Source organism: Mastomys coucha, unplaced genomic scaffold (genome assembly GCF_008632895.1).
Source record: "Mastomys coucha isolate ucsf_1 unplaced genomic scaffold, UCSF_Mcou_1 pScaffold17, whole genome shotgun sequence".
NCBI lineage: Eukaryota > Metazoa > Chordata > Mammalia > Rodentia > Muridae > Mastomys > Mastomys coucha.
In genome coordinates this window covers 26,381,513-26,403,310 of record NW_022196899.1, presented here as the reverse complement: position 1 = coordinate 26,403,310, position 21,798 = coordinate 26,381,513, and the positions used below count along the sequence as shown (strand labels likewise).

Sequence of the window (21,798 nt, the reverse complement as noted above, 5' to 3'; positions counted from 1 at the left end):
ACCCAAAACCCTTGTAGGACAGTAGTGATTTTTATTTAGTTTTGTAAGCCTAAGGTAAAAAGCATAGGCAGTGACTTTTACTAGTCAATAAAGAGTGTCCACCAACCTACAGGAGAGCTGGAAAGGACTTACTGAAAGCAAAATATTTAGAGAAAATAGACATTCATACAAAATTATAAAATGCCTGTAATAAGAATAAGTGCATTTCAAGGAAAGCACAAACTCATTTAATTTATAGAGCCAGTTAAAGCCTTAAAAAATTTAAGTGGAAATTGAAATATGCAAACATGTATAAACATTCTACAAAAGATGGTCATCTTTTCCTGAGTGTTCTAAAGCTACAGACGTGAGGTGGCGGGCAGGCAGGGTGGAGCCCTCAAGGGCATTTTCTTTCTACACACTGCTTCCCTCCTTCTTCATATTCCTGTTTGGAAATCCACATCTGTTGAAAGGTACCCTGTAGGATGGAAAGAAACACTGCATAATCATGCCTCGCTTCTCATTAGAAGGTGCTGCTTTTTACTCATAAATATCCTTAACTGCTAAACTATTAAACTCCCTCCTCCAAAATAGTATTGTCCCCTATTCCTTCTGCCTTCCTCTGAGACAGGCCAGAGTCACTGTTTAGCCTAGCCTTTCAGGTCTGAGAGAACACCAAGCCCCTCTATACCTGTTACATCAAAAAGAAACTAGAAAGTAGCTGGCAGAGGCACGAGGAAGGGTCCTAAAGCAGTAGTAGAACCTCTTAGTGGCACATGCCAGTTACTCAGGTCCTCTGAGGGAAAATGGAATGCCCTACATTTTACAGAATCCCAACTCAAGGTGGACTCCTGTTCAGACCAAGCACACTGATCTCACTGGCCCTGGTTACACAGCCAGCTCCTGACAGTCTCACCAGGAGGTGGGAAACAATTCAAGTCAAGAAGAAATGACTCAACAATAAATGCAGTGCACCTAAGCCTGCCCAGGGGCAAAAAACGCATTACAAGCGGAGGCTCAAAAGCTCCCACTGAAGGGGAAGTCAGCGTCGGATGACATATTCACTGATGATGCATGGATGTTCTAACAGCCAAGTGCAATTGAGTGCTGTTATCCCAGCACTCAATGCTGAGGCAAAATGACTCCAAGCTGGAGGCCAGCCTGAGGTTGCTGGAGTAGGGAGTAGGGTTGGGAATCATTTTTACATGTAAATGGTTATAAGCAGATATTCCTACTAGGTCCCTACTCATCTGTCAGTTTTAAATGCAAAGATGAATGAAGCACTAAAATCATTCTTAATATTTTTACTAAATAGTATTTTCAATGCTATATTTAAGCCAAATAAGAATCTTGTTTTTAAGTTAAGAAAATTTCTGCTTGTACTGAAGGTTTATATGGCTAAAAAATGTAATAAGCAACTATTACCAGAAAATCCAGAGTGCTGTTCTAAAGAAAAAAATATATATACATATAAATAGGGGAGAGTTACTTGTAGTATGAAGACAGACTTATCAGTACAGAATAAATATTAAAAGTATTCTTGAGCCTCCAAAAAAAGAACCAGAAAAGATGTAATAATTATTCAGTGAAAAATATGGTGCACTGTCAGATGATAAAACACTCTTTATAAACTGCTGCACACAATCTCATTCTCAACAGTTCTCTGAAACCACGGAGTCTGTGCCAGAGGAATCTTATCTACTAACCAAAGATGCTAGGATGGAGCCACCAATCCATGAGCTGAACCTCCGCTCCACTGTCGTATTGTTTGCAATCAGTTTCAACCGCATACTCTACAACAGAAAAAGAAACATTAGGATATTGGGATAGCTACAACAGCCAACCTGAGAATTCAGTGCTGAAAAACCTCTAGAGCCACAGTGGAGCACATACTTAATCGTAGCACTTGGGACACAGAGACAGACAGATCTCTTAGTTCTAGGCCAATATGGTCTACATAGTGAGTCTGAGGTCAGATGGGGCTACAACAGCATCCAAATCTCACACCCATTCACCTTGTCTGTCTCTCTACACACGCAGAAAAAGTAGTTTCACATGGTGTCAAATAGCTAAACTAATAGTTGGCATAGGTTAGGCTACTTTTCAGGAAAGGTCTTAATGAATACAGACTAAGAAAATGAACTATGTGACTCAGAACTGGGCAAATACAAGCATCCAGCACCACACCAGGTAGGAAGACACACTAGACTGAAAATACTGAAATGAAACTCATGCACTAACTTTTGCTGTCAGGAAACTTGTTCAATGTCCTCAGCATGACACTCCCCTGAGAGTTTTCATTTCTGTAGCACTAAAGACATTACACAGCTTACAGTCTCCTTCCCTTGAACAGCTCTATTAAACAGGTTTTATGATACTCTTCATGAACAGTTATTTTGTAATCTCATTTAGAGATAGATTAAGACAGGATTTTTATGTGTACAAAATTTCTTACTGTCAAAGATAAATTAACAAAACAACAAAAACTTTAAAACCTGCATAGTAAAAGGACAGCATTTGCAATTCATGCACATACCTCCAAAGGCACCACCCTAGGTGCTTCATTCATTTTTATTAAAGTCTCCCACCCACACCCTACCCCAGAGGTTCTGCTATTGCAAATCAAAATGCCAGACCACAAACGACTTTTGATTCATACTGCCTGCCATGCAAATTCGTACTTCTGCTTGGCAAGATGGCTGTCTGCAACCCCATCACCCAGGTTGAGGCAGCCTGATCTACAATGGGACAACAACATATGCCCCATCTCACAAAACTAAAACTTTAGTGCCTCTGTTCTCAACGTGGAATATCGCCCAGGCCAGCCTTGAAACTTGGGATCTTTCTTCCTCAACCTCCCAGTAGCTGGGAAAACAGGTTTGTACCACCTTTTCCTTTCCTCCTTAGGAATCTGCCTCTAGGAATCATTTTCAAGGTGTCCAAACAGGCACTTTATGCAACACAAGCGTGGACTGCCTTCACAGTGCATTAACATGTGTGGTAACATAGAGCCCAGAACTAGCAAAGTGCTAGTATGGGTGTCTGTTCTAGAATGGAACTTTTCTCCTGACAGTTTTCTTCATTTTAATTACTCCCTAAAGGACAAGTTTCTAAATTACTCTTGGGGGAAAAAAGAGGCTTACTTAATTATTTTACTTATGTGAATATGCCTGTGTGAGCATATGTGCACATGAGTGCAGGTGCCTGAAGAGACCAAAGAGGGCACTGGAGCCCATGGAACTGCAGTTACAGGAGGTATGACCAGCCCAATGTGGGTTCTGGAAACTCGGGTCCTCTGCAAGAATAGTTGATGCAGGGAAGGCTGCATACTGCCAGCCCTTAATTCACTCCTCAGCAGACCTTGGAACATTCATGCTGTAGTTACATTTGTCAGATTTCTATGAAATCCAATGATCAGAACTTGTACTGCAGGTTCTCCTACACCAGTGTTTCTCAACCTCCTTGACTCCTTTGGGGGTTGAATGATGCTTTCACAGGTCACTTTTAGACATCCTGCATATCGGGTATTTACATTGTGATTCATAACAGCAAAATTATAGTTAGGAATTAGCAATGAGAAATAATTTTGTGGTGATCACATATGAGGAATTGTATTAAAAGGTCACAGCAATAGAAATTTGAGAACCACTACCCTATAGACTGTTGTCTCCAACTGGCAGAGGTCAATCATGAAAGTGTATTAATACCCAAATACCACTTCTAACTGTAACATCAGCAGTCAAAATAGTTTCTACAGAAACACTTAACACTATTTAAGCATATTATACCTCATATTAATTCACCATGTAAACTACCCCTCCAGATTCTCCTCTCCTTTGAAAATTAGCACCATATGCCCTATGAGTGTATATGTATGTGTGCTCATGTGTGCACACTTATATATGAATGTGTGTATGTAAAATAATGTGAAGAGAGATAGAAGACACCTAATTTGACCTCTGGCCTCCAGACAGATGTACATGGGTCAATATACACAGCACACAAACATTTAAAAGAGATTCAAGTAACAGAAGAGGAACCAATAGGTGTTATGTAGGACATATAGATTATTAATAGATATTACTCATATTGTAAAGGCACACCATATCTCTTAAATTCCACTCAGTGAGAGTGGAAACAACTAGCTGGGCAGTGGTGGCGCATGCCTTTAATCCTAGCACTTGGGAGGCAGAGGCAGGCAGATTTCTGAGTTCAAGGCCAGCCTGGTCTACAGAGTGAGTTCCAGGACAGCCAGGGCTACACAGAGAAACCCTGTCTCGAAAAACAAAAAGAGAGAGAGAGAGAGCAAGAGAGAGAGAGAGAGAGAGAGGGAGAGAGGGAGAGAGGGAGAGGGAAAGAGAGAGAATAGACACAACTAACTAACACAAAGAACAGAAAAACTTACTGGCGGAGTTTTCTGAGAAAGCTCTCGATTTAACCTATCAGTGAAACTCTGTATTAGCGTGTTTCCTCCTGCTACGATCACACTGCCATAGAGACCCTAGGAGAGAAACAGAATCATTTCCAGATGATGTTTCCAACAACCCTATATTGTTAGGTGCTGGGAACTGGATCCAGCTATCAAGTTCATTGTTTTTCCATTTATTTATTTATTGTGTATGTAAGCATGCCACAGCTTATATGTAGAAATTAGAAGACACTTTTGGGAGTTAATTTTTTTTCCAGCATGTGGATTCTGAGAATCAAATTCAGGTTATCAGGCTTTGGTGGCAACCACCTTTATGCACTGAGCCATCTTGCCAGCCCAGAGCCACTAATGTAAAACAATTATTCTTAAACTCATTAATTCTTATTAGCAGATAGATACTAATATTAGAGGTACATTTTATAATGGTATTCATCTTTGTTCATCTGAAAGTCATGGTATTTTAAATTAGACAAAATTGTTTTATGATCATGACAAATAATGATACTCTTTAGAAACATTCCTAGTCAAAATGCTTTCTCTTTTGTAGGAATGTTGCAACTGTTTTAGAAGACAGGCTGAACCTCCCAAATAAAAAATAACTTTATACTCATAAGGAATGTACTTTGCATGTATTTATCAAAATGTAGATGTCAGCCTGCCTTTTTACTGGCTATGTTCTTAGTTTTAAAACCTACTCCAAGCATCTAAATTTTGAAACAGAAAATGCAAAAACTGGGTCCCATCTGCTAACAACATTAAAAAGTTCTACTCTATCTATTAATTCCCTGCCCATAAGTGACCTTGCAAAAAAAACCAAAAAAACAAACAAACAAAAAAAAAAAAACCCAACCACTTAAAGAGCTGAAAATTAGATCAGTGGGCTATAGGTGCTCACTGTGCACACTTGAACATAAGTTTGATCCCTGGAATCCAGGTAAAGGTATAAAGACAAACCCCACAAAACTGTCCCTCCATATACAAAACACACACATACAATATTTTAAATTCTAAGCCATTACTTCCACTATCCTAAAAGTAGTATAGGCTGTTAAGTTACTTGAAAGAAATTATTTTTGTGTTCACCCAACAGCCTTTTGTGAGCATGTTGTTTATACACTCATATCTGTTGACATTATACTTTAAGCAAATTAACTTGAAAACCAAGATAGTGTGTGAGTTGTAAACTAAGTGGATTATGAAATGAATCTATAGCTTAATAAATTATAATATAGATGAATACATTATATAATCAAGTCAATATAGTATCAAGTTTAAAACTTGACATAGCAGAAAAAAATACAAAAATCATCTAATACAATCCATGTAAAAGTCGCACACTTAAACCACACTTTTCTGAAAACTACAAGTGAAAGTCAAGAAAAATCACCAATTTCTACATATTTTGATTTTCTACATTTTAGGAAATCTGGACTAGCAATGACCAAGAGATTTTGTGAGGGTAAAGTGTTCTAAGACTCTGCTGTGTCCAGTCCAGCAGCCACAAACCATGTTCACAGAAGAGTTAGTGCAATTCAGGAGCTGAGCTGGCTAGTCAGTAGCACTGCATATCCGTTTGTCCATCTCTTTCCACATGGTTATAAACAACCCTTAAAGCCAGTGGCCAAAGTTGCAAACCTAATTTGGGGCATTTCATTGCTATAACAGACAGTAACAAGTAGAGACTGGCACTTACTGGTCTGATGTCAATGTCACACATTCCAACACTTGTTGTGACAACATGACTGACTCCCAGCATTGTGTTCCCAGACAGTCCCTAGAACAAGAATATAAGTGTTCACATGGAAAACCCCCATTGACAAATTTAATCTTATTTAGGCTTTTTAATCTCATAAATTCTCTACACAGGAAAAGCCACACCAATTCTGAAATTAGCTTTCACACCTTTACGTTGGAAGGGTCAAATAATCCTTCAGGAATTTTCAGCCGCTCTGCACCAAAATCACAGTTGTAACCATTGGGGAATTCGTAGTGAACAGTTGGCATCTGTGCAGCCACTCTACAAACGTAAACAGTATTTCACAGAAAGCAAACAACCCTGTTCAAAATTATAATCCACTTATAAGGAGCTTCCAATCTCTAAGAAATTAGAGTACAAATACCTAAGAGCAGCATTCAGAATATACGTTATGTTTTCAGGCTAACACATTCTACAACCCTTTAATATTTAAGCAAAAGCCCTTATTTCTGAAGTACAGTACACAGTTAGGCAGAAAACATACTGTTCGTCGTAGGTGGAGTCTGACACCTGAAGAACGGAAGCTTGAAAATCTTGGATGACGCACTGTGGACAGAGGGAAGTTAGGAATCAGGTTGAAATGTGCCTTTGTGATGTGCACTTATGTGACAGCCTACAGAATGGCACCAGACCACTGTCTCATGGATGAGTCACTTGAAGAAGGAAACTCTTTTAAGGACTGAGCATCAGCATGTCTAGTTCTACAGTTACGTGGGAATTTACAATCTATAGCATAAATTCATTTCTATACTACTTCTGGGACAATAACATGAGATTAAAAACAACCAGGAACCTATACCACTGCCCCACCAAACTAAACCAGTTTCAGCATATCATTCTTTCCCTTAAAAGTAACCTAATTTATTATCTATCTATCTATCTATCTATCTATCTATCTATCTATCTATCTATCTATCTATCTATCTTTGGTTTTTTGATACAGCGTTTCTCTGTGTACCATGGCTGTCATGGAACTCATGCAGTAGACCAAGCTGGCCTTCAACTCAGACATCCAACTGCATCTGCCTCCAAGCACTGGGAAAGAAGGTGTGTACCACCACCACCCAGTAACTTGATTTTAAAAGAGAGATTTTATCACCTGAATATGACATGCAAACATGTCATACCTCATAGAAATTTCTAGTGACTGCTGTGAAATGAACATGGCCTGCAGGTTGATATGGGAAAATTCCAAGAATTTTCCATGTTCTAATACACATGCCTTTGGGTGCAACAAGCTCTCAGAATATACTAAGTCAATTATGGCTTTCCTATCCTTTTACTATTAGAAATTAGTATGTATCTATGAGATGGCAATGTTCTGACCTCTCACCTACATAGGTCTAACATGCAGACAGATTTCCAGCTGAGTCTCACTAGCCCACTGCTGGAGCAGTCACACACACTTTTTCATGTCTGATAAATGCTAGGGAAGAGATCACACCTAAGCTATCCTAAGTTCTACACAAACTGAAACCATTCTCTTAACTATAACAGTATAAAACAGTATGCCTGCTTCTACCCTAAAGCCAAAGCCTGTTTCATGTCTTCACACTGCAGTTTGTAGGTACTGTTTCAATAATATGGAAAGTGCTCCCCACCCCTAAGCTATTTGTTTTGTCAATAAATAAATAACATAGCTGTCTCTGCCCCCTCCACTTATCCCTCCAGGGTAATAAATCTCCTCTGTGTTGTCAAAAAAACACAAAACAAAACAAATCCTTGGACTCAACACTTTATAAAAACAGTAAAGGTTACTTACGTTGCACATGTAATTGTGCCAAGACCTTGTAACCTGGGGCAGTTTCTCTTTTCTTTTCCAGTTGGCTGGAGAGCCTTCTCGAACAGCCTCCTGAGAACATCAAGAGCACATGCTAAGAGACTTCACAACCCAGGAGAGGTGGCAAAGGCAGGTCTCACCAAGGAACTTCAGATGCTGCTTACTTTTGATGCAATCATATAAGGAGGAATGAGTTCTATGTTCATTTCCTGGAAGAGTTCTCTGCACTGCATGGTAATGAAGTCTCCAGCAAGAGGGGATTTCACAATGCCTGAGAACCAAATCAAACAAGGCTGAAGGAGCCGAAAGTCTCAATTCCTTGGAACTATGAATATATTTACACAGGAATAGGGTTTTTTTAGTAGATTAAGTAAACTATCATTTTAAAGAGTAAAGCCATGCATTTGGAACATATTACTTTGAAATGGATGTGCTCCAATAGAATTCCTGTCTGTCTTCACTATGTCAAAACCGGGAAAGTCACCTTGCACCCTCATTAAGCAGTTACCTTGTTGAAGGACATAGCCATCGTGGACTGGAATTGCAGTGGTGTGGGTAGCTCCACTGTCCAAAATCAGCCCAGTAGAACGACCATTAGCAAATCTAGTTTAAAGCACTAAGGAAAATAAAGTATCAAAGCTCCTTGGATGGTACTGATTATGAAAGGCTGGCTCCTGTAATGTTTAAGCCAGTTTATTAAGCATGTTACCAATTACATGTGTAAAAGCATGTCTAGGGATAAAAACTGGTATAATTACTCTGTCTTAAAAAAAACTTACACAGGCAGGACTCCCAGAATCGTTTCTTCTTTAATTAAGCTGCTTAAAATGAGCATATTGAAAACCTCTACAACTGATCAAAAGGCTTACAATAAATTGAGACATTTTTAACAACATGTACAAAAATGAGACAAGAACATCGAGAGGCTGTGACACCTCGGGAGGAGAGTTCTGGAGGAGCACTGCAGGTATGGCAGCCAGGTGGCAGTCCCCGCCCTACCTCAGTAAGCCTAACAAGCAACTCCAGGTGGACTCAGCAGCTGGTGAAAGAGCAGATCCCACTTCCCTGAGCTGCATGCCACAGGCCTATATGCAGGCTTTTCACTGGTGGTTCAACTACTTGCTGACCATTTATGATGTCCCAAGCCTGGTACCCACTAACATTTCAGAAGAGGTAAAGTACAGAGAAAGAGGTGGGGAGAAGGACACAACAAAGTTGCCACTAACGTTCCTTAAAAGTAGAAGATACACACCGAGCTATCTCTGCCGTGAAAGGTATCTTATCAGTTTATCTGCAAAAAGAAAAGCTTGGGATGTCCTGGAAAGATACAGAAAAGACCACCCAACCTGTTCCTGGCCCCCAGGTTCCTCCAACAATAGCCTGGGGGAGAATGCAGATGGAGCAGGAGCAAGCAGGAAATACAAGACACAAGAGAACATGGTGAGCTCACAACTACAGTCAACAGAACCCCAAAGTAGAGCAGAAAAGGACCACGGAGAGCCATGCTGACTCAACACAGGCGACTTTACAGATTTCACAAGTGCCAGTGACCTACAGAAACGAAAGAGTCCGCTAGCTACACATCAGACAAAAGATTACTATCTACAATACTTACCAGCTCAGAAAACTAGACCAGAAAAGAAAAGCAACCTAATTAATAATATAGCCCAATGAAATGAATACATACCTCATAAAAAATGGCCAATGGCCAATAAACGTGAGAAACGGCTTAACACCTTTAAAGCTATCATGAAAATACAAATTAGCCAGGCAGTGGTGGCGCATGCCTTTAATTCCAGGACTTGGGAGGCAGAGGCAAGCGGATTTCTGAGTTCAAGGCCAGCCTGGTCTACAGAGTGAGTTTCAGGACAGCCAAGGCTATACAGAGAATCCCTTCCTTGAAAAACAAAAAACAAAAAAACAAAGAAGAAGAAAAGAGGACAAAGAGGAAGAGGAAGAGGAGGGGGAGGAGGGGGGTGGAGGAGGGGGAAGAGGGGGAAGAAGAAGAAGAAGAAGAAGAAGAAGAAGAAGAAGAAGAAACAAATTAAAACTACAATGAGAATTCATCTCACCCTAATCAGATTGGCTATCTGCAAAAGAACAGACTAACAGAAGCCAGTGAGAAAGGAGACCTCACTGCTGGCGGTAATGGAAATCAGTCCAGCTACTATGACATCAGTAAAGAGGATCCTCAAAAAACTAAAGTTACTACTCAGGATCCAGTCACACCTACTATACCTATGCCAAAAGAAGGAAGTCAGCAAGGCCAGCAGATGCCTGCACATCATGCTCATTACAGTACTACTGTAACAGGCAAGTCACAAAGGCAGCCCAGGCGGGGTCATCAACATCTGGAGAGAATGTGGTGTACTCGCTCACTGCCATTCTGCTTAGTCAGGAGGAATGAAATAATGTTGCCTGTTCAGAAACTGCAGGTCAAATTAGTAACACAGGGATCAAGCACTGTATGCACAGTGATATCTGCAAATCCAAGAATCCCTCAGACACAGTAAAAACACAGGCATTTGCACATGTGCACCACCCCCCAACCCCAACCCCCACCACAAAACTGGAAGGCAGAGTGGGAGACAGGAAAGAGGGGAGGGTATACCATGAGGGGCCAGTGAATCAGAGGAAGTGGGTGAATATGACCACCTATTTGAAGGAAATACTTGATATACTTCTTGAAGGAGATTGTCTTTATGAAACCCAACACTGCATACAATGATTGCACACCAAAAACGGGGGGGGGGGGGGGGGAATGCTTAAAATATACTCAAAGATAGGTAAAAAGCCAGAAGACACTTCTTCCTCTCATGTCTTACACACACCAAGAAAAGCTGTCTTATACAGTCTAAGGATACGCTGTCAAAACTGCAGTTTTGCAAAGGAAGAATGCAGGGATGCTGTAGTGCTCAAACATCAACTCTGTCAGTTTCTCTCTCTTCGCTCTGGTGTTCCACTGGAGAAGGGAGGAAGGACCCTGGTTATTCACCGAACAGTAAAGCATTGACTCATTTCATACTACACTTCAGAGCCAAATTGGCAAAGAAGGAAGGAAAGAAAGAGAGGAAGGAAGGAAGGAAAGAAGGAAGGAAGGAAGGAAGGAAGGAGAGAAGGAAGGAAGGAAGGGAGGAAGGAAAGAAGGAAGAGATAAAGTCAGTCAGTTAAGAAGTTCCTTTTTTAAAAAATCATAAATTAAACTGTATTATTCAACAGGTAAAACTGTTAGCTGCTATGAGTTCCAGAAATAAAGACTTTCCAAAGCACAAGAAAATGAAGATTCTAAAAACAAAAATATTCTTAAATATTAAATCTGGTACCAAAATCCTAAATATGAATTTTAAAACACCCAATCAACCCATTTGTAACTAGTACTCACAAACAAAGCCAGTTATTTCATTTGCTGAAATAATGTTATAACCATAATCAAAATTAATCTTTCCCCAAATTTCTAAACTCAAAATGTAAATTCTGATGACTCTTTAAAAGAAAAAAAGAGGACCAGCAAGGTGACTCAGCAGGTAAAGCCTACTTTGTCTCCAATCCTGACAACCTTAGTAGAGACCTGGGATCCACATGGTAGAAAGAAGTAACACCCTCAAGCTGTTGTCTACCTCTACATGTGTGCCTGGCACGTGAGCATCTATGTGTGTGTATATATACACACACATGATAAATTAATAAAGTGCATTATTTTCTAAAAAGAAAAAGAAAATCTTCAAATGAGCAGAAAGTAAAGGAAGAAAAAGAACATACACTAGAGAAACCAGAAGAGAAAGTGGTCTCACCGGTGCTTCCGACATGAGAACAGGATGCAGGCTGGCTTCGGATTTGACATGCATCTTGTATGTATGATCCAAAATGGCCTGGAAACTATCCCAGTCTTCAACTAGAACATAAGAGTCAGAACCTGAAATAAGGCTTAGCTAATAAATGAATGAATATCATCTAAGACAAAAAGACTGTTTCTATGACTTATAATTAATATCTCAATATACAGAATCTACTTTGAAACACAGCATTTTACAAAATAGGCCAGTATTGTTTTCTGCATATAGAATCTCATTTTGGTTCTTACAGGTGGGCCTCTCAGATCTGCCCCAAATACAAATGGGGTACTTAACAGACAGTTAATTCTTTTTTTTTTTTTTTTTTTTTTTTGGTTGTCCTGGAACTCCCTCTGTAGACCACACTAGCCTCAAACTCAGAAATTCACCTGCCTCTACCTCCCAAGTGCTGGGATTAAAGGCGTGCACCACCACCTTACTAGAGGGCATTTAGGTGTTCAGAAAGAAGAGAACACCAGAAAGCAGCTCATAGGCTAGACACAATTATATTTGGAGCTAGGAAGAAAACAAAAAGCAAAAAGCATACTATCTGTTAAGGCATTTTAAAAATCCAGAGTAGCTAGACATGGCATTGCACTTTAATCCCAGCATAAACAGCAGAGACAGGTAGGTCTCTGTGAGCTCAAGGCCAGCCAGGACTACAGAGCTGGGCCTTATCTCAAAAAACAAAACAAACAAAAACTGGCATCCCCTCAACCTGCTCCTGAGTCACTAGTTAACTGGTAACACATCCATTGGACAATTAGCATTATCAATTAAATATAAACTTTTGACCTTATTTGGTACTACTGATTACAACAGTTTACAAATGTTTTCTCCACAGACCCATATGATTTTTCTTTAAGCCTGTGGACTTTACCAGTAGCTGGAGCCTATGCCTCCCTTGGGGAAATCTCAACCCACCTCTGAACGAGAACACTGGCCGAGACTTGACTCTTCGAGTCTTAAACTTCAATTTTCCCCAGCCCTAACTTAAGACTGTCATTCTCATTCCTGAGTGCTCATCTCAACTGGTTAAAAATATACTGAGCAAGTTTCCCACAGAAAGCCCATTCTCAATCTCTTACAAGTTCCACACCCTCTCTGGGTCACACAGTGCAACTCCACACCATCAATGTATCCCCATGACTTTTAGCTGACCTAAAATGACCTTACTAGATCATAACCAATGTCCCATGTACTCTGAAGTCAGGCCACTCACTTGCTATATGGGAGAGCACAGTAAACCTGACCCTGGACTGGTGTCTAGACATTCAACTAGTCTACAGTTCCCTGCACTGATACAAAGCCTACCCAGGATGCTAAGAGTAGGCTATTATGTCCAACCTGCTTGTGTAAAGTGGCTTATATTGATTACTGCTTCCCTCCTGTGTTTCTACGCCTTTGATGTATGATAGGCAGAGGTGGTCCTATGTGATCAGCCCTCAATCGAGGACCACAGAGCCTCTGCTGAGCTCCTAGGCAGACAATACATGCACTGTTACACTGAGCAGCTGAGGCAGGAGCACACTGCATGCCATCCACAGTGAGAAGGCTTGGGTCTCTTCTGGATTTCATCCCCTTTCCCTTTTCCTTGAATGAAGTTCTTTTTTGACCTTATTTGGTGTCTTTTCAGTGTTTGTCATAAGAGTCCTATGAGTAGCTTACCTCAGAGTTTTATCCAAATACAGTAACATTTCTGCTTGCCTCCCCTTTTAATTCTTATCTTAGTGAGTATTTTCATTGATTCATCACCTCAACCAAAATTCTAGGAAACCTTAACTCTCCTCTCCTTTCTGCCTCCTCAAGCTCCTAGTGCCATCTGCCGCCTGGATACTTAAAAGCCACTTCAGGACCTCTGCTCTCAGTAGTTTAGTTTAAACCCTCCTCATTTCCAGCAGAAACTTTCTCCTCTTCTATCATTGTCCTTTCTCCAGTACATCCCTCCAGCAGATTCTACATACTGTCAGCAAGTCTTTCAGAGTGGCAAAGATGAGCGAGCACACTGAGCCTTACTTAATTTCCATAGGCCAGCTTTCAGGGACTATTTCATCATGCTCCAAAGAAGACAGCATTCTCTGCCTACCTTTCCTGCAAGTGACCTAGCACTTGCAGTGCTGTGGCCACATCTATAAAGCATTTCAAAGATATTTCCCTCACAACTCCCATCTTGTCACACAAGCTGGTGTTTTTCTGCTTTTCTCAGCCTTGTTGGCCAATTGAATACCTATCCATGCTCAAGACTCAGCAGCTACCTCTTTTATGAACTCTCTGATCACTGTTTCCTGACCACATCCACATAGATCTTAACCATGTGCCCAGCATACGGTTTTCCGTGCACACACCAAACTCTCTTGATTGAGTTTAGGGAAAGGAACATTTCTTATACATTTTTATTTTCTCCAAAATATTACTTTATGGAGTTAAAACAAACAAATACTTGCTGTCCCTCTTATAAGACGCTGCTATTTATAGCCAATTCATACCCATGCCATTCTTGAGTGGTGAGATGGCCTCCATGTTCTCCCTGGGCACGCGGAGGGCATTGGTGTCTATGTAGTAGGTGGGCCCGCCCTGCTTGCCTTTGTCACCGTCGATCTCCATCATCGTGCTTCCGTCATCTCTCTCCAACACCACACCGATAGCCGTGGGGAAATCAACCTGGGACGTTAAAACATGGTGGGAAGGATCACCTGCTCTCAGGAGGGGCTGTTTCCAGTGTCTACTGCCATTTTTGCTTTGCGTTTCTGCTTGAATTTAATTTTACACACATGATTCTTGCCTACCCAAGTAATTCATATCACTGTTCTTACCTTAGGGCAATCCTCACCAGCATAGCCAGCCCTCACTGTATACGATCCAATGTCAAAAACCAGAGCACCAACTTCATCTGAAGAGATTAAAAGAGAATTACTGAAGAGATTAAAAGACAATTGCATATAACTTTAATCCCAGTAAGGGACACAGAGGCAGACAGATCTCTGAGTTCCAGGCCAGACTGGTCTACAAAGCTAATTCTGGGACAGTCCGAAGAGGAGGAGAGGCCGTGGCCCAAACAGGGACCGGGAATACCAGTCAAAGACCGGAAGGGCCTGCCGAGGGAAATAGAAGTGACCAGGAGAAACTCTTGTCTCAACAAAATAAAGGACATATTTTATGTATATAAAATGAGAATATTTAAAACTTTGTAAAAATCCATTACAATCATACATCATTAGCTAGAATCTAGTTTTTACCATTGTTGTTTTGAGACAGGGTCTCTATGTGATCTTACTTGTCGCAGAACTCACAAAGTTCCTATCTCTGATTCTCAACTGGATTAAAAGTATGCACCACCATGTCTGGCTTGAGCCTAGTATTAAATACACCTTCAAGATTTTTTTAAAGTATGGCAAGTCATACACTGTTTATCAGTGGAGGTTTAATCAGGAAAGACATGGACAGCCGGTAGTAGTTTCCTTACTAAAGGGACTAGCTACAAACATCTATAATTAAGATATAGAAGGATGAACAAAGGAACTGCCCTGATTTAGCTGAGGAAACGAGAAGGAACTGTTACCAGAACCTAAACAGGTTTTTGTGGGGATAGCTGTTGGGAGCTGTGGCAACAGCCGAATGATGCACAGAGATATAGCTGCCTGAAGGGAGGGAGGACCAAGCTCAGACTCCAACCTCCAAGAAGACTCTATAATCCAGCATCCAAATTGAGACACTTCTAAATGGGGGGGGGGGGGCCTGTTAACGACTATACTAGAACAAAAAGCACAGGCAAGAACTAAGGGTACCCTACCATCACCAAATCAAAGTTCAAAGCTCAAACCAGAGGCTGAGAAAGCACAAAGGCCATCTCTACAGGCACAGGAAGGGTACAAATTACACAAGGGGATCTGGTGGCACAAAACAAAACACACAAAAAACGAAAGAAAAAAAAAAAAACACCCAATACACCCAAGTACCATTTCATCAATTATGGGAAATTGTGTTTTGTTTCATAAAATGAAGAAAAGCAGCAAAATATGAAAACTGGAGAGCATAAAAATTAGCCAAATAAAAAGTATTTAATGAAGGTATCATTTAAATTACACATTCCAGACATTAGGAGACAGTTTAGTGGTGAGAAAAAAAAGCTGGCGATCTTTTTCAGTCTAACTCAGAGAAAAGCCTCCATTTATATTTTCCAAGTACCTCACCCAAACAGCAGGCCTCCTAGGTTTCTCAGTGCTGGTTTGTCAATGGGGCCCCTCAAAATTTAAACACTAATCCTACTTATCTGTATCGCTCAACTGCTAAGGCCTTAAGAAAGTTCTTCTATTTCTCTAGTTAGAGCCAATCTATGCCCAATCTATGCAGTTTAGTGCTCGCTGCAAAGAGGTACCCAAAGAGAATCACGGAGTTATCTGGTTTAGTCACGCCCATTTTGGAGACATTCTTAAGAAGAGATGCATATGCAACTGTTTGAATGAAAATGTCTCCTATAGACTCTGATATTTAAACATCTGGGCCCCAGTTGGTGGTGCTATTTGTGGAGGTCTAGAAGATATGGGCCTTGATGTAGGAAGCTGTCACTGGAGACAAGCCTTGAGTTTAAAGCCCTCACCATTTCCAGTTTGCTCTCTGCTTCATGCGTGAGGCTGGATATGAGAGTTCAGAGTCCTGCTCCTGCCACCATGCCTGCTGCTTGCTGCCATGCCTCCCTCACACTGGACTCTTATCCCTCTGGAATCATAAGCTAAAGCAAACTTTTCCTTCTAGAAGCTGTTTTTTTTTTGTTGTTTTTTTTGTTTTTTGTTTTTTTGTTTTTTTTAATCACAGCAACTGAAAAGTGACTAATACACTATATGAAATGGGTAATTTACTAATTTCTCTGCCCCAGTTTAATCCATAAAATGTATTTAATACTTCTTACCAGGGAAAAAAAGACTACTGTTCCTAGAGAAACTGCTATAGTTCATTCTTACAAAACCCTACACAGCAGTTAAAACGAGTGGGCACAGATTACTGACTCAATACACACATAAATTTGCTAGTGTGAGCATACTATTTAACTCATTATAGGTGCGTGTTACCGGTACATGGCAGAGAAAGGAATGCTTCTGCCTCATCCCAGAAGCTATTTGCTGCCAATTTCCAAAGAGCCTTTAAACTTTTGAGCTGGTTGTTTAATAACTCTTCCCAATATTTTCTTCTTCGTTAACGTGAAGTACAGCAGCACCACCTCCTGTCAACATCCACCCCAGAGAAGAGTCTCTAACTTGTTAACTACTCTTAAAAACCAAAACAAACCAAACCAAAAAACAACAGTGCTTAGCCTTGATTTCGTTATCGCCAATCTAAAAAAGGCTCCTGCCCATCTGGACAGGGGAACTGCAGCCTGTACCTCAGAGCTCCGTTCATCTAGGGACCGAGAACACCTGGAACGATGTCCAGTCTGTAGCAGCCACACCGGGCGCAACTCGCACCCAGGGCACACCGAGGGACCGGAACCTCTGCGAGCTGCCCGGGACTAACACGCAGCGGAACCGGTAAGGCGAGGGACCCAGGCAGGGGCCAGGTGCTTGCCATCAGAGTCCAGCCGGTCCTAGAGCCCCAGGTGTAAGACACGCCAAGGCCCTTTCTTGAGGCCATCTCGGAACAGCGACAGGACAAGCTGGAAACCTATTGCGCACTGGCCCTGGGTCCGAAGAGGAGGAGAGGCCGTGGCCCAAACGGGGACCGGAAGCACCGGTCAAAGACCGGAAGGGCCCGCCGAGGACCGGAGGGAAACGGAAGCGACCACGAACCGGGCCGGTCGTTCCGGTCCGCACGCCCCGAGGCGCCGCTGCGCTCACTCACCTCCGCCATACACGCCGCCGCTCATGGCTACTGTCGGGCGGGGACTGGCTGAAGACTACTGGACGAAAGATAACAGCGGCGCGACTCCTCTCCCGGAGAACGCCGGCCCCGCAAGCCTGCAACTTCCAACGCCGCCCCCTCCGGCAACAAAGCGGCGGCCGCACGCCTGCTGCACAGCCACTCTTGCTGGTTTCTCGTATCAACCAATGACAAGGGGCCCGGCTTAATCTTTATCCAATCAGAATGTGGTGCTGCTGCATCCCCGCGCGGTTTAGCCGTCTTGGCCAATGGAAGGCATTCGTGGGGGCGGGGAGAGGGAGAAGCGACGGAAGAAGGGAAGGTGTTGGGGTACGGGCAGGAGGGGGCGGAGCTTCGCGGGCGGGTGAGGTGGGTGGGGCTTCTCGAGCGGGCGGTAGGGTGGACGGCGGGAGAGGGGGTGGAGCTGCTCCTCAGGAGGGTGAGAACTGTGCTTCGCGCGCGAATAGAGTGGGAGGAGTTTTGGTGGGCGGGAGACTGGGCGGGGCTTTGTGCGGGAGTGGGCGGGGTTTTCATAGAGTTAATTAGCTACTCGGAATTAGGTACTGGGAGGCTTGCCTTGGGCCATCAACCGCTCCGGTCCTGAAGTATGGCTGCGCCCCAGGAGCCATGGGAACTTAGGCCGAGAAAGGCGAGTGCAAGGAATCTGGAATTTGAGTTAGTTACTTCTTAGAGATCCCTGGCCTTGGATTGGAATTCGGATTTTTTTTTTTAAAGCAGAAAAATTTCAACTAACATTTATACTTGAAAAAGAAATGTGTAGTACACTTTGATTTAATCCGCAAATCAGATATAATAATAGGATCCAGCATTTTTAAAAATGGCTATCTATATTAAGAGATAATATTTTTTCCGGCTAGATTTAGATAGCATTTAAAAATCATGACTTCAGTTTCTTTCATTTCTGTGAAAAAAAAAATCATTCACCAAGCAAGTGGGGCGCCGTTCAGGGAATCACTCATTTGTAAATATATCCCCAATCTGTGTCTACTGTTCTTAATCTACATTTCTATCAGTGTCATCCAGAACACTGTCTTTTCTTCCCCAAATTAGTGCAACAGTTTGTTCCTCTGCTTCTCTGGGCTTTAGATAGCTTGATCTATATAACAAAAAACCCAAACCAGTCATGCTGTTCCAAAACTCAAGAGTAATTAATGTATCTCTGTAACTGGTAGCAGTGCTTAAATTGAAGTGTCTAGGGACTAGGCACCTAGGGGCTGCTCATAACCTTAGGAAGGTTGAATAAAATCTCATCCACTTCCATGCCATCAAGGTGGCAGAAACTGACGTGTCATGGGATCAGGAATTAGGCTAGTAAGAAAACGCTTGACACCATGTGCTGTGAGCTAACAATGATAGTTTGGGTTTTTTGAGAGAAGGTCTCACTGCGTAGGCCAGGCTAGTCTCCAAACTGTAATCCTCCTGCCTCTGCTTCCTGAGTACTGAAATTATAGGCACATGCCACCTTGTGTATTACTACATTTTAAATGATTCAAAAACATTTTCAAGAATGCTGTGATCCTCCCATGTCAGAAACCTTAAGCCATGTGTTAGTGGAGCATAGCCAAGCTTATTCACAGCTGCGCCTGAGGCTATGTGCCTGGTTAGGGTGTAGAGCATGTTACTGCCAAGTGACCTGTGGGAGCAGCACCTAACACGGCCTACCTGCTTGCTATGTGCTGTGGTCCCCATGATCAATGCTCACTGCCAATCAGCACCCCAAAATAATTCTATTTCCAGTCATGTTTTCATGTTTGACTAAATAAACCTGATGAGTTATAACAAGCCAGGCACTGTGACACACAGTTTTAATCCCAGAATTCAAGAGGTGGAGACAGGTGGATTTCTGTGAGTTTGAAATTAGCCTGGTCTACATAATGAGTTCCAGGCCAGTGAGAGCTGCATAGTGGCTACATAGCAAGACTCTGCCCAAATATATAAATACATAATAAATACATAAATACTGTGGTTCCAATAATGAAATATCGAAGAGACACTATTTTACTTTATAATATAGTAATGCAGTAAACCACTATCATTTAAATACCTAGCAGTTCATCTACAGGTCTGATGGATTCACAGATTGATATCCTTTACCAATACCACCTGTAACATCTCTCATGGATATAAGAGAATAAACCCTAGAATTAAAAATACCTCTTTGGGGGCTGGAGAAATGATTCAGCAGTTAAAAGCACTGACTGCTCTTCCAGAGGTCCTGAGTTCAATTCCCAGCAACCACATGGTGGCTCACAACCATCTATAATGGGATCCAATGCCTTCTTCTCTTGTGTCTGAAGACAACTACAATGTACTCATATACATAAAATAAATATATATAAAAAAGAACTTATTTATATAAAAAAATACCTCTTTGGGCTGAAGAATCAAGTATTTGTTGCACTAGTCCAGAGTTCTCCAGAAATCAGAGTTGTCCAGCAGGGTTGATTACATTGTCTCGCACTCATTGATTACATTGTCTCGCACTCACTGCACCTAACCCAGATGATTGGAAACCTAAGAGCAAAGGAGACAGCTTGTAAGAATGTTGCAAAGCTGTGCTTAGATGTTTTTAATAAAGTAACAAATCAAGATTAGAAAAAAGGTTATCCCTTAGGACAAACAACAATATGAACTACCTAGTACCCCCAGAGCTCCCAGGGACTAAACCACCAACCAAAGAGTACACATGGGGGTGCTACATATGGCTCCAGCAGCATATGTAGCAGAGGATTGCCAAGTTGGTCATCAATGGGAGGAGAGACCCTTGGTCCTGTGAAGGTTCTATACCTTCACAGGCATTATAGGGGAATGCCAGGGCCAGTAAGGAGGAGGGAGTGGGGAGGTGAGTGTGGGGGGTGGTGGTGGGGAAACAGGGTTTTGGTTTTGGTTTTTATTTTTTATTTTATGTTTTTTCTTTTTTCGGGGGGGGGACTGGGAAAGGAGATATCATATGGCATGTAAATAAAGAAAATATCTAATTAAAAAAACAGTAAAAAAAAGAGAAAGAAAACAGATCATTCATAATTTCAGTTCAGCTCAGTCTCTTGATATATCACTAGAAAAGAGACTTCTTTTAATGAACCAGTTGGGTGAACTTTATAGGAAATTAACTTTTTCACAGTATGCCTGATGTGTCAGGAATAACCACATGTTAAATACACACACATTTAAGCCTATGATGATATTTTATTTTGAAACAAGACCTCTTAACACCCAGGCTGGTCTTAAATTCACCATGTAGCTGAAGATGGCCTTGACTTTCTGATCCTCCTGCCACCACCTCCAGAGTTCTACTATTATAGGCACCACCAACCTACACCTGGCTTTACCCTATGCAGGGGATCCCACTCAGGGCTTCATGCATGCTTGGGAAGCACTCTGATGCCTCTGCTAATTTAAAAAAAAAATGTAACAAGACACTAAAATTGTTGACCCTAAGGTATTGAATTGCTAGAAAAATCTCTTAAAGGAAAACTGCAGCCCAAGGGAACACTCCACGATCACGGCACTGCTTCCTTTGAGGTGAGACGTAGAGCGTGGCAGCTTGTGTGTGTGTGTGTGTGTGTGTGTGTGTGTGTGTGTGTGTGTGTGTGTGTGTGGTTGGTTGGTTGGTGGGTCGGGTTTTGATATTTGGAGATAGAGTTTCTCTTATGTAGCCCTGACTGCCTTGGAACTTGCACTATAGATCAGATTGGCCTCGAACTGACAGAATTGCCTGCCCCCGCCCGGCCCCCACCCCTGCCCTGAGTACTGGGATTAAAGGCTTGTGCCACCATTCCCAGCTGCTACTTGTGTTTTTTAATTCTTAAATATTAGAAAACTTGAAGCTGGAGAATTGGCTCAGTGGTTAAGAGCATTTGTTGTTCTCTTAGAAGACCCAGGTACAATTCCCAGCACCCACATGATGACTCATGATCATCCAGACTCCAGATCCTAGGGATGTGACACCTTCTGACCTCCCCAAGTACAAGTCCCTTGCACTTCACATATGCAATGCACAGACATACATGCAGGCAAAACACCTATACCTATGAAATATGTCTTTAAAATTTAGAAAACTACTATAAAATACTTTAAAAATAAAAATATTGGGCCTGATGCCCATTACACCACAGAACACTAGAGATTGTGCTGTATGGCATGTACAATATCT

At 41.8% G+C, this 21,798-nt stretch overlaps 1 protein-coding gene across 2 annotated transcripts; it reads right to left on the bottom strand.

Annotated features, from left to right (window-relative positions):
* Positions 1-11: 11 nt before the first annotated feature.
* Positions 12-17,941, bottom strand: Actl6a (actin like 6A). Of its 2 annotated transcripts, none has more exons than XM_031376577.1 (14): positions 17,607-17,941; positions 14,588-14,664; positions 14,261-14,435; positions 11,736-11,836; positions 10,809-10,906; positions 8,453-8,547; positions 8,109-8,215; positions 7,927-8,016; positions 6,649-6,710; positions 6,311-6,425; positions 6,102-6,182; positions 4,385-4,480; positions 1,686-1,772; positions 12-457 (listed from the first exon to the last, which is right to left on the bottom strand). In XM_031376577.1, exons 1-14 carry the CDS (start codon positions 17,629-17,631, stop codon positions 377-379), a joined length of 1,290 nt encoding a protein of 429 aa, XP_031232437.1. In that variant the 5' UTR covers positions 17,632-17,941; the 3' UTR covers positions 12-376. The 2 variants fall into 2 exon arrangements, with proteins under 2 accessions (XP_031232437.1, XP_031232438.1); XM_031376578.1 differs by lacking the exon at positions 17,607-17,941 and adding an exon at positions 17,152-17,463.
* Positions 17,942-21,798: the final 3,857 nt, after the last annotated feature.